General features: G+C 38.6%; 1 protein-coding gene across 2 annotated transcripts in view; it reads left to right on the top strand.

The window, feature by feature from the left end:
- The window catches only part of LOC106699901 (glypican-5-like), a 102,223-nt gene that overhangs the window by 41,747 nt on the left and 47,776 nt on the right, over nucleotides 1-12,700 (top strand). Inside the window, exons 4-6 of one of the 2 annotated variants that reach the window (XM_023336009.1) lie at nucleotides 790-956; nucleotides 1,932-1,988; nucleotides 3,957-4,079. In XM_023336009.1, coding sequence (XP_023191777.1) covers nucleotides 790-956; nucleotides 1,932-1,988; nucleotides 3,957-4,079 — 347 coding nt within the window. The remainder of the gene's footprint in view (nucleotides 1-789; nucleotides 957-1,931; nucleotides 1,989-3,956; nucleotides 4,080-12,700) is intronic. The other variant, XM_023336010.1, reaches the window with a different exon arrangement.

Here is a 12,700-nt window from a genome sequence, read left to right as displayed (position 1 = left end):
AAAAAAAAAAGTCTGTACTGCCATTTAATAATTATTCTACTAAGTATTTATTCTACTAAAATTGTAGGTTCATCTAACAATTTGCAAAGATTGTTCTTATCAGAATTAATTAAATTGACTGGAATCATGACTGTTATTTTTGTATGTTACAATATGAATTGCAAACCAGAGGTAAAAAAAAAAAAGTATTGTGAAGTCCAGTTGGACAATGACTCATCTCTGTAGATAAAGCAGTGCTGGCACTGATCATTTTAAGGACCTATTCAGTCAAGCACAGAAAAGCCATCACAATCTGGCTCTTTTACTAATTGAAGATCACTTAACAACACTGCCTCAAGGCTTTTAAGCCAATGAGACGGCATTGATTTTTGTCCCTTTTTCTTCAAAGATCCTGCTTTCACCTCCCCTCTGCTGCAAGGTTTAATTGCTCACAGGAGATATTTGCTACCATTGCCAAATGTGCACACGTGCGCTTACCTCCATGATGTAGTGGAATGTTCTAAATTTACTGTCAGCCCTTCAGGCACTAAATCACTCATTGTAACTGTTTTTACTTCATCACTTCTCTGTTTTTATGTACACCTTTGCATTTACTTTAGTTACTTATCTGACAACCAAAATGGCATTCTCTATCTGAGACAGATCCTATATATCTCATAGTTCACTTGCTTTTAATACTTTCAAATTTGTAGGTGTCAGTGAGGGATTTGCAAGCCACCCTGTAGCTTCACCCACACATTCATACATTCTCCTTGCTTAGCAGGTGTGTGTGCTGTGCTCTCTCCACAGGTGGACAAGGTGTGTGGCCTGTCTACACGGGAACCCCCAAGCATGTGGTCTATGAGACCAGAGGTCACAACCTCTTCCACAACCTTAACTTCACCTTCTCCATCTGCCTCCTCCTCCTCCCATATTTTACCAGTAGAGAAGCTAACAAAGTTTGCCCACTTAAAAAGGTAGGCAGAAGCTTTGAGTTAATGTGAAACAAACTTAAGAAATGCTTGAACCTTATGTATATATTCGCTGTACTGTTAGATTTGTCATAGATTAAGAGGTTGGATATCATTGATTCAAAACTATTACAGCTTCCGTCACTTCACACTGTTCTCCAGTGTTTAGTTGGATTCAAACGCATATACACAGACAAAGTAACTTCTCTCCAGCACCACCCATACTCCCCACCTGGTTCCTGGACCATCGTGTGCCCACAGCAGCTGGTAGGCAGGCGGAGCCTTGGTAAGATCAATCTTGACAGACCACACAATTTCCTGTTTACCCAGACGACCACACCACCAGCACTGCATGCCAGCCAGTGCCGCATTGGAAAGCACACACAAATGAACTAAAGCACTGTTGAGTGCTTGACCTCGTCCCACTCTGTGAATCGTTGCACTGATGCCAAGCCTAGCTGTCACGGCTGGCATGGCACTGCCACTGCCGTTCATAGCAACACAATCCAGTTCACCCGCTTGTTGCCAGCTCTGACCAGAGCTCGTGTGAGCCCTGAAGACTTCAAAGCCACAGCAGCAAAAGAAGAACAGTGGTTGGAAAATGTGAAAGATGATAGAGCCTAGCATTTTTTTTGTACAAAGTAAATCAAAACATTCAGCAGTACTTTGTCTTAATTGTGCATTTCAACTGTTTGCACATGTGCTGATAACTGTTTGAGTGGATTTGGTGACTATAATATGAATTATATTCCATTTTCTGTTGAATTTTCCTGTTATTTTGGTTGAAATTGGTTATTAATTCATATTTGGTTTGACAACTCTGCATGTGCATAATCACTTTCTACCACAGTCAGTTGTGTGTACTTTGTTCATCTTCCCTTCATCCCCTGTCATGCCAACCTTTTTTTTTTCTTGTTTATCTCTCCATGCCCCCTTTTCACCTCCCTGCATTCTCCTGCTTCCAATTCCCATTATTCCCAGTCCATTCCCTCTGAAGCCCTCCAAGACCAATAATCCTAATCTGAGAACACTCTCTAGGTAAGCATAAACCCAAGGCAATGTTTTTCCTCGTTATTTATTCAATATTATGAGATTCCTGCAATAGAAGCAGTTTCTATCAAAATAACTTTCAGTTTGGTTACATTCTAAATACACATTTTTTTGTTACATTGTTTGTGATAGACTAACCTAAAGGGTATGAAAAAAATGTATAATGCATTTCTTTTCAGTAACCATGAAACCCTTACATAGAATTTAGTGCAACCAATTGGCTTGAGAAGTTTGCTTGATTGTTAAAGAGTACATCATGTGCAATTATGAACAAATACCATCAGGAACACACCAAACATGTCGAGGATACAGGATAAAGTTGTTGACACATTTAAAGCAGACTGGGGTTGCTCAACAGTATCTCAAACTTTAAAGTGTATGACATGTTTCCATTAATATTATTAGTTTAAGTATTTCTCAATTCAGATTGAAATCCTTACCCATTATTCTTAGTTAAAGTTCAATCTGATTGGACAGATTGTTTTTGTGACCAAGAGTCTTTAGCTCTTGTACGGATTTTCAATTGGCTTTTGGCCTGGACTTTCAGTTTACTATTTTAACACATAACCCTTGATCCATTGTAAATCAGTCTGTATCTTTAGCAGTTTTTCTATTGGAAGCAAACCTTCACTCCAGTCTCAAGTATTTTGCACCCTCTAATGTTTTTTTTTGGGGGGGGTTTCCCAGGATTACCCTGTTTTTAGCTCCACCGCCCATCATTTCTGACCTCCTTTATTTTCCCTATTGAATAAATTATTCACACAACATGATGCTGCCACATATTTCACTGGGAGGATAAGATTTTGGAGATTATTTACCATTTTAGTTCCATGTGTTTAGAATTAAATGTGCAATATCAGAATTTGATTCAGTCACATTTGTCGACCAGGTTTGTGCACAAACACACAGTGAATATGGGAATTCTCAATGTACAGAGATTTTTATTTATATTTCCATTTGATGGAGAAAATAAATATTTGAGAAATACTAATACTTTCTTTTAACTGTGGGTCTTTCTTGCCAATCTTTAATAATGGTCAAACTTGTGGAGTGCATAAGAAATAGTTGCCCTATCAACAAGTTACCCCTTCGAAGATGTGGATTTATGCAACTTGGGTGTGCTCAGAGTTAGTATAATGCCTTGTTGTTTTGGTTATGCCATATTCTTTGTTATTTTTAGATGATAATTTGAATAATGCTCCTTTAGTTGCTCAAAGTTTGAGTTGTTTTATCACTTTACCCTTCATAAAAACCTTATTTTACCTCTCGTGGTAGGTCAGTGATGCATTTGTTCACAAATATTTGTTAAAAAATGTACACATATTAGATGAAATCGGAAGGAAAACAGTTGTAAGAGTTTTTATTTAGGGTCTCAGAGTAGTGGAGAATAGAAACAAAAGCACTTTTTGTCAGTAAAATAAATAGAAAACTATCAAACATTTTCTATGCACTTCAGATTTTGCACTTGAAACACAACAAACTATGAAAGAATTCAAGGAAAACGACTTGGATTTTGAATCAAATCTAAAACCCTTTCATTGGCTGTCTTAGCATCTAACCCATCATTTTTGCTTCTCATTATGGGCTTAGACAATCTGAGTCAGGTCAAAAAGTTCTGCCTTTACTCTGCAATAGATGACAGGAACTACATTGATAACATCTGTTGGCAGCACTACACAGTGCAACTAAGAAAATGTGCTGATGCAGTCATATTCATGGGCTGTCCTTTCTGCCACTGTCAACATCATCGCTTGTATTTATCACATGCATGCCTTGTCAGAAAAAATATTAAACTAGTGTTTGTTGTTACTTCAACTATTCCAGAGCACAATGGCATATACTGAGGTTCTTCGTGGTATAATCTTGCAGATGACTGCAAAATTCTGTTTTAAAATTTTTAAGTCATTGTCATATAGCAATAATAACCATTCTATTGACTCTCTGTTTTTCCATTAGGGAGTTCTTAGGGCAACTGCAGCGCTATAAATCCTTCTTCAATACATTGCCAGAGATGCTGTGTGAAGGGGAGTATATAGTGGACGACTCCACCTGCTGGGGTGGTAATGGTGTCGTAGAAAGGTAAGAGAAATCTTTCTAGTGTCTCCATTGTTTGCATCACTGATTAACTTGTGTTTTCAGTGACAAAGAACAAACCTACTTTCTATGTTTGACACAAAAAAAACATCACTTGTGGTATAACTTCTAATATATGATTTACTTTTCTTAAAAGTTAAATGTTTAACAGCTAGCTGTGACAATATTATTTTTATATCTTGACTTTATATCTCCTCCCTGACCTCTCAGGTCAGGGAGGAGATATAAAATTGTCAGGCTGAGAGTCAGTGTGACTGGCTGCTGTTAAGCACTGTGCAAATAAGGAAGTTATTATTATCCATCTCCCTATTGACTGAATGCTGGCAGGACAAAAAGTCATAAGGCTCTGGTTTTCTTTGTGTTTGTGTCAGTGATTAAATTGTTTTCTGCTGAGATTTTTATTTTGTGCTGATTTATGGATATAGCTTTGGAACTGATTTCCTGCTGATGGTTTTGGGTGCATCTCTAAGAGACCAGAGGGCTTGCTCAGTGTGTGGCTCTCCTGCCTCTCACTCAACATATGAAGAAAATTATGCCAATTACTGAGCCAACTCAAATCTGTAATTGATTCTGAATTCTGGATCAGTTTCTTAACACTCTTAAAACTACCTCCACAGCTATGACAAGGTCACACTATCCAATTTTTAACAACCACAGTAACTTCAGTTCAATTGGTACTGCCAGAACACAGAAAAATATGCAGATCCCATGAATTAATTTTCCCATTGTGTGTGTGTGGGCGTGTGTGTGTGTGGCTTTATCATTTTGCCCTTGTTCAACATCCGGGTTTGGCCTGGCTTTACTTATGTACTTGGTAAGACAATGTGCTCAGCAAGAGGTGCACTGGATGTTGGTTTTTATTGTGTTTAGTGTCTGGTTACAATTTCCCCCTTTTTCCCTTCATTCTCGTCCACCTAATATATTCCTTGTTAAGACATCTGATGCATTTCAAAAGTATTCATGGCCCTTGGCCTTTTTTATCCTTTCCTTTACCCTGGTGCCCCTAAATAATGTTGTTTTGCTTAGGTTTATGTGGTTTGTAAAACAGCATTAGTGAGCACACAGCATTATGGAGTTCAAGGAACATATTATTTGGGTCATGAATAAAGTCGTGAAAAGTTTCAAAGATGAGATTAAGCTATAAGACATCTCAATCTTTGGACAAATCACAGAATATTGTTCAATCCTTCATTTGAACATGGAAATGGTATGGTAACAATCACAAATTTACCAAAACGCAAATTTCTTGCTCTTCTTCCCTGGCAAGAAGAGCATTAGTCAGAGAAGTTATGTGCCCTATGAAAACTCTGTTCTTGCAGAAATCCACAACTTAGGTGGGTAGATCTGTTGCTCTGTCAATAATTATCTCTGTTTTGGAGGAGTGGTAAAAAGAAAGCATTTTGAAAATAAATCTGATATTTAAAAATTTGCCTCTAGCCATGTTGGGGACACACGAAACAACTGAAGAATGGTGTTCTTGTCAGGAGAGCTCAAAACTAAACTACTTGCCTATGGGCAAGGAGAGTATGTAGTGTGGAGGAGAACTCATACTACAAATAACCAAAGTATCCCAGTGGTGAAGTATGGTGGTGGCAGGGGTATGCTGTGGAGTTGCTTTTTCTTTGGCAAGGTACTCTATTGAACATAATACCAGTAAACTGGGCCTGTGGCAATATTTTAGTACACAGTGATTAAAATATTATATCTGTGTTGGAAATTTGTGATTTATAAATCTATAAGAATGGGGCATCTACATTTATTTATCAACTTCTGCAAAAGAGAAATTCAGCAAGTTCCCTCCTTTGTCTTTATGAACAACTAGTTGTGAATTGAGTTTGTGTCATTTACTCCCAAGTGTGTTGGTTTTTCATTAACTGTACTACAGAGCTGTAACAGTGTGTTATCACACAATCCCTGCTGATTGCCAGGTCATTGCTTGTGGTGTCAAGTGTTTCTGGTTTGAATGAGAAAACAGTGCCCCACTGAGACATTTGGCAACACTCACAAGCCTTGCTCCTTCACTTACTCTCTTTCCCTGTATCTGACTCTGTTGGCATTCATGACAGAGAAAAGAGGGCCGAGCAGGGCATGATAAAAGAGTCGTCATTTTGGTGCCGTGGTGCCCCCTTTGCGTTGGGGTGCCCCTGATGAGGCAAGTATGTTGGAGTGAAAGTGTGGAGGGGGGCCTTGGCAACATAAAGACCCATTGTGGAGTCAGTAGAGTGGGGCACAGTCCCGCTGTGGAGACCCCCAAAGCGTGGAGGGGGAACAAAGGCCCTCCTATGAGTCTGCATGGGAAAGACTCGGACATCACTGCCATAACTTCTCCCACTGCTTGGACCTTTCTTGGGAAAGCTACGTCAGAATAGCAGCAATACAACCAAAAGAAGCAATTGTGTTAAGTAAAAACAAGAAACACATTAGCAACATTTTAATGTAGCAGAGACTAACAAATCACATCAGCGGAAACAGGTCCAAAAGAGAGATGCAAAGGTGTGAGTCCACACCAGTCCTCCAATGACATGCTGGTTTTCCCTAAGCAAGAGATGTATCAATCCACATGGGATCCATAAGCTTGTGAACAGCTGGGAGGTTATTCACAAGGGCTCAGATGAGGATCATGCATCCACAGACACACAATTTCAACTTCAAAGCCTATGAAAGACTTTTGAGGTTGAAATCCCCTTCTTCTCTTCATTCAACATTTGATGACAGAGTTGTGAGTGCCAGCAGCTGTAAAGAGCATCTCGACCTCTGCTGACATCTCTTAACATTTTCACCATCATAGGTATTTTTTTTGTGTTGCATGTTTCCAGGAAAATCAGGAACAAAATGTTTTCTAATTTTTAAATTAGTGAGTTTTTTTTTTAATTCTGTAGATTTTTGGAACAAATTATGACTTATAAATTGGGCCGGTTCCTGCCTTTTTGAGGCACTTTGGTGGTGACAGTGTTTGTTTTTAACTAATCCTATAGATATAAAAATTGTAAAGACAGTTTTGTCAGTCCCGTCTCAGCTTTGAAGTATTATGCGTGTCACTTTGGATGAGATTGCATTTCACATAGTGCTTTTGTGTGGCGACAGGGTGCAAAACTAACAGTTTTTGCTGTATCCAAACAGGATATGTTACTTTTGTAGTAACATTAAGCAAACATAACTATTTCATTTTGATGTCCATGTTAAACTATCAACTGACAAAAAGGGTAAAAGTTAAATGCTCACTGAGTCCCCCCCAATTAGCACTTGGAAATGCCTGGTAACTGAAAAGTGCTATACAAATAAAATTGGATTGATTTAATTAATTGATTGATACATATTACCAAAAGTATCTAATCAGAAAGTTATTCTTTTGAATTATGCAATCATCTTCTTTGCTTTGTTGATGTGGAAGATGGGATGAATGTTCCCACACTATGGCACAAAGCAGTGCACACATTCTCTGCACTTGGCTGCTTGCCCCTCTCTGATACAAATGTACAGTCATCAGAGTATTTCTACAGATAACATGACTTACTTGTGCTGGATGTTTGAGGTGTACAGAGTGAAAAGGAATTGTGAAAGTAACGTCCCTTGTGGTGTTTCTGTCAGTGTTTTGAAAGGCAGAACGTTTTCCAAAGCACATTATCCTTCACTGGGTTCATGTTAAGGTTGAAGAGTTACTGCAGAATCCCAAAGAGTTTTTTTCATATTTGCCGTAAGCGCATGGGACCAAGACTTTTTGGACCTGCAGCCTTGTTCTGGTTCAATCTCACCTCTTCACTTGGGACAGACATAAAAACATGGGAGAGGAAGAGACCCCCGACTCATCTACTGATTTGATTGAAGACAAAGATGCAGAGTAAAAAAAGATTCATGACTGAGGTTAAAAATAAATCATTAGAAGTATGACAGGAAGGCTCAGGATCAAGAGAGGACCAAGTTGGCTTTGGTTGTTCCTGAACTGATTATATTGAAGAATGTCTTGGTACTGTCCAGACTACCGTTTCCCTCCCTGCTTTCCTGGGTGTCACACTCCTGGGGGATATTTTAACACTCGCATGAAAAAGTGAGACAGGTGACGGGATCCAACACTCAAGTCTTTTCACAGTTTTAAATTGCCATCGTTCAATTTCTCCAGACCTGCTGTGTCTGTGCTGAAGCTGCCTGCCTCCTCTTTCTCTCCCATTCTTGGTGTTCGTTGAAACACAACACCAGCTTTGAGTGAGGCCAGCTGATCGGGCTCTAACATTACCCATTATGATCAATGGAATGGTTTAAACCCCCCTCACACACACACTCCTGCATGCCCACACCCACCCCCAAGCACTCACACACACAAACACACCTCCCTACCTCTTCTCCTTCTCCATGTTACTGTTCAGTATTCTCAACAGTTTATTACAAGCAAATGAACAGTCAAGCAAACAATTGTCCAAACAGCAAGTAGAGGCAAGACTCTTCCTTCAAACTGCACAATTTCTCAGTTTCAACAACTTTCTAAAAGGATAGTAAAAACAAAATTTGCAGCAGAGTTATTCCAATAACCTGCCACCTTATGAAAAGGTGAAGTTCTAGAATACAGTAGATTACATTCCTCTGGGTATTTTGATCTTTGCAGGAGGACACATTTATTACACAAATTAGCAAGTGATTTTTTTTTCTTTTTCTTTCTTAATGTTTGTGTATAATGTGAGACTGATGTTTAGAGTAATTTGACACTTCAACCATGGAGAATTTTAAGTTATTCTAAGATTGCTCTGTACATTCTGGTGTGTTGCACATATGTGATCTTCAGAACGAATGAAAAAAGTAATAACTCAGCACTCCTCTTTGGGGTTGAGTCCAAAGACTTGAGATTAAGACAAAGAGATGGTCCACAGACAATACAGCAATGCAAGTGCTTCTGAATGCCTTGCATTTTTATAAGGTTATGACAGTCCATTTGTTTATCATTTCGACATCTGGAATCTATTCCGCTCATTGTGAGGAGAAGCAGGAAGAACGGTATACCGGGCAAAGTCTTCACCCCTCACACTCCACTCCCTTCTGTTCTGTCAAGTCATACATTTTGTCTCCCCCGGCTTTTCTATCAGTCTCCTGGGTTGAAAGGAGCTTAGTTAAAAAATTTGAGAATTCATCAAAATGGCTTGCATAAGTTGAAAGGATAATAAATTTGTGTATATTTGTGGGAGAAAAAACATTTAACGCTCAAAATTTTAAGAGGGTTTTTCTTGTATTTAGAAACATTAAATGTCTGCTCGGTCAGATAGGTCAGATGGGTACTTGAGCAAAAAAAAAAAAAAGAAAACACTGAATTGGAACAAGGAGCAGCTGACATGATATAACACATTTTAGGACTGAAGAAAACCCCTTTTTGTTTAATTTTATGATTAACCTCTTCAGTATTTTTCATCTGTCCTTTCTGAATTTCTCCTAGACTTGTTTTTGGATTAGAGTTTGTGGCCGGTTCCTTTCCCATAACCCTGCACAAGAGTTTAGGGCCTCAATTTGACCCTCCAAATTGAACTCTTGGACTGTGTGGTTGGGTGTGCGTGCATGTGCCGGGGTGTGCGGGGGCGTGTTTGTCTGTGTAATTGAAGAAAGGGGAAAATAGCAGTGATCACATTTCAGTCTTTGACTTATTTATTTTCAGTGCTAACATGTTTGGACTGTGAGTTTGGATTGATGACATTTATAAACGGTAAAAACATTATTGCAGAAGATGTGTTTGTGTTGTTGATGTGCAACGTGCACCATTATGCACTCCTTTGCAAATGTGTTACTTGTCACGTTTCTCTCAGTAATGAGTGTTTTGTGTATTTCAGTTTCCCCGTGTTTATGCCTCTCTGCACATTTTTGTGAGGTTGCCTTCTAGCTCGTTTTATTCTCATCATCTCATTTGTGCAAGCAAAAGGTTTCCAGCTTCTCCTATAATGTTGTGTCCTTAGACGGTGGAGTGGGTTGACCTCATATAATTAAAGTGCCACAATAGACTGGCATGTTTTATGACAGCAGTTTATATTGGACAAGGTAAACTTGACTCACCAATCGCTGCCCAGTGGAAAGACATCAAACTCAAATTGGAAGAGGAGGATGGGAAGTGGAGCAATTGGGAACAGGAGGGATAATAAAAGTGTCAATCAAACAAGAAAAGCTGATTTAAAATCTGGAATAGATGAGAGATGTATGACTGCGGTAGGGGGAAGAAGTAGTTTTAAAAGAGTTATCTTTGTGGCTTTATGCCTCTATGATCCTATTTCAAGTCTTTTAGCTTTTGGTGGCCAGCCAGTGGTAGTCTGTATATCAATGTTCTCTGTGTATGTGTGAGAGGTGTGTGTTAGCATTCTAAACATTTCTGTTCACCCCTACACAAATTCTGAAGCATTCTGTCAATAAACTAAGAGTACTCTTCCAAATGCGCCCCACTTAATGTCAGTTGCTGATAATGTGCAGAGTTTTAAGCTAAAATGTCAGTGGATGAAAATATTTGATGAACCACCACAGCTATGTGGTGAAGTGATTGCTGGTTCTTGGCATACACTCTATGGTGCTTGTCATGAATAAAAACTGTCTCTGCATGTCTGGTCTCTTAATTGATGTTTTAAGTGTTTCAGTTTGTTCACTAGCTCTACATCTATGTATCATAAAATGATACTGTAATCATTAGTTTTAAAAAAAACATGACAGTCATTGCACCTCTATAAGTAAAAAAATGCCCTTTGTTCAAAGGGCATTTTGCCTTGAGAGCAATTTGCATCTTCAACTCTCGTCAAATAATGTTAACATACAGTTGGCTTTTTGTTGAGCAACGTAAACATCTAAATAACTAGATGTTTTGATGTCCAGCTGTAGATCTCTTATTTTTGACCTACTTTTAAATATCTATGACAATTTCTTGGCTCTGCCCTGAATCTCCGTGCAAATTACATCAGTATCTGCCTTAAAGACTGAGTTCTTGTGATGTATCTCAAGATTATCAGTGGCATACATTTGACCGCAGTTTTGAAAATTGATACTGTAATCATTAGTTTTAACAAAAACATGACAGTCATTGCACCTCTATAAGTAAAAAAAATGCCCTTTGTTCAAAGGGCATTTTGCCTTGAGAGCAATTTGCATCTTCAACTCTCGTCAAATAATGTTAACATACAGTTGGCTTTTTGTTGAGCAAAGTAAACATCTAAATAACTAGATGTTTTGATGTCCAGCTGTAGATCTCTTATTTTTGACCTACTTTTAAATATCTATGACAATTTCTTGGCTCTGCCCTGAATCTCTGTGCAAATTACATCAGTATCTGCCTTAAAGACTGAGTTCTTGTGATGTATCTCAAGATTATCAGTGGCATACATTTGACCGTCGTTTTGAAAATTTTCTGGAGGCAATCTTGTTCTGCAGAAGCCTGGTAAAGAACTATTCATTGGATTCAGGGGTGTTGAACCAGGGAAACATTCAAAGTATGCAGGACACCGACCTTCAGATCTGACTTTGTACAGTCACTCACACAGAGTGAACACTTGTAATTTACAAATCTCTGCTCCAACTTTATTTTAGGAGCCTGCATTCCTGTTCTTGATGGATACAGTGAATGAAAATGAGTTGTGATTTAGAGTTGACAGATTTTTGACCCAAAAGCTGTTGAATATTGAGGGATGCAGTGTTTACATATACTTTGGAATTTGAGGCCAATGGTGAGCTCTGGCCAAGGTTCTTGTGTGCTTTTAGTGTATAAATGTGCATATAAGGTTAAACTTTCACCGTGTGGTATTTATCAATAAAGTGAGAATCTTAACAGGCGGGTGGTTAGGGTCAAGCTGAAGTTTTAAGTTCAAGTCCAAGTTTTTACACAACCCACAGGAAAAAGAATGTGAGTTTTAAAACGAAAATGAATGACAGGCATGGGAGGGGAGAAGAAAAGCCAACAACTCAACTTCTGTCAAAATAACAAAAAGTACAGTGCTACTGTGTAGGCAGTTATATGTGTGCGGGTGTATGTGTGTGTGGGATCTGTGTTTAACGTGTGGACTTGGTAACCTGAAACCACAGGGAAAACGTTCCTTGAATTCCGGGTGGGTTTTGGTATCATGCCTTCCTTAATGGAGCCCCCCTGAGTGGTGCTGGGAATGTTGCCTCTGCTAAGGGTGCAAAATAAAGAGAAAGTTCTGCCATATTTTCATTCATTCATGCATAGTTGACCTGCAGCCAAACAGAGAAATATAATAAAGATACGGAACAATCCGGTTCTACAATTGCTATTGTTCCTTAATCAAACAACGGTACTCCAAGCCAAATTAAAGCGTCACAGTAAAAACTTAGCAAACCAAAAGCCTAAATAGTCTGTACATTGTGAGAAATAGTTAATATTTTCATAATTAAAGCCAGAGTGTTGTCTGGTTGTGCATAAGTTATTACACATACAAGCTCTAAATTTCTACTGGATTTGATTCAAAAATGGCTGCCAGATTCTACTAAGCTCTGTAGGTGTGGAGTTGGATCATTTTAGAAAAGAAGCACCTTCATTTATTTCTGCTATGGCTCAATTTTTGGCCCATGTTTCAGGTCTTGGTCCAAACAGTTTTGCCATGCAATCATTATTAACTTTGTTACCAAGTAAGTAAAAAAGATAA

The sequence above is a fragment of the Xiphophorus maculatus genome, chromosome 6 (genome assembly GCF_002775205.1).
Source record: "Xiphophorus maculatus strain JP 163 A chromosome 6, X_maculatus-5.0-male, whole genome shotgun sequence".
NCBI classification, from domain to species: Eukaryota; Metazoa; Chordata; class Actinopteri; order Cyprinodontiformes; family Poeciliidae; genus Xiphophorus; species Xiphophorus maculatus.
The sequence above is the reverse complement of the archived record's forward strand: the minus strand, read 5'-3'. Positions and strand labels throughout refer to the sequence as shown.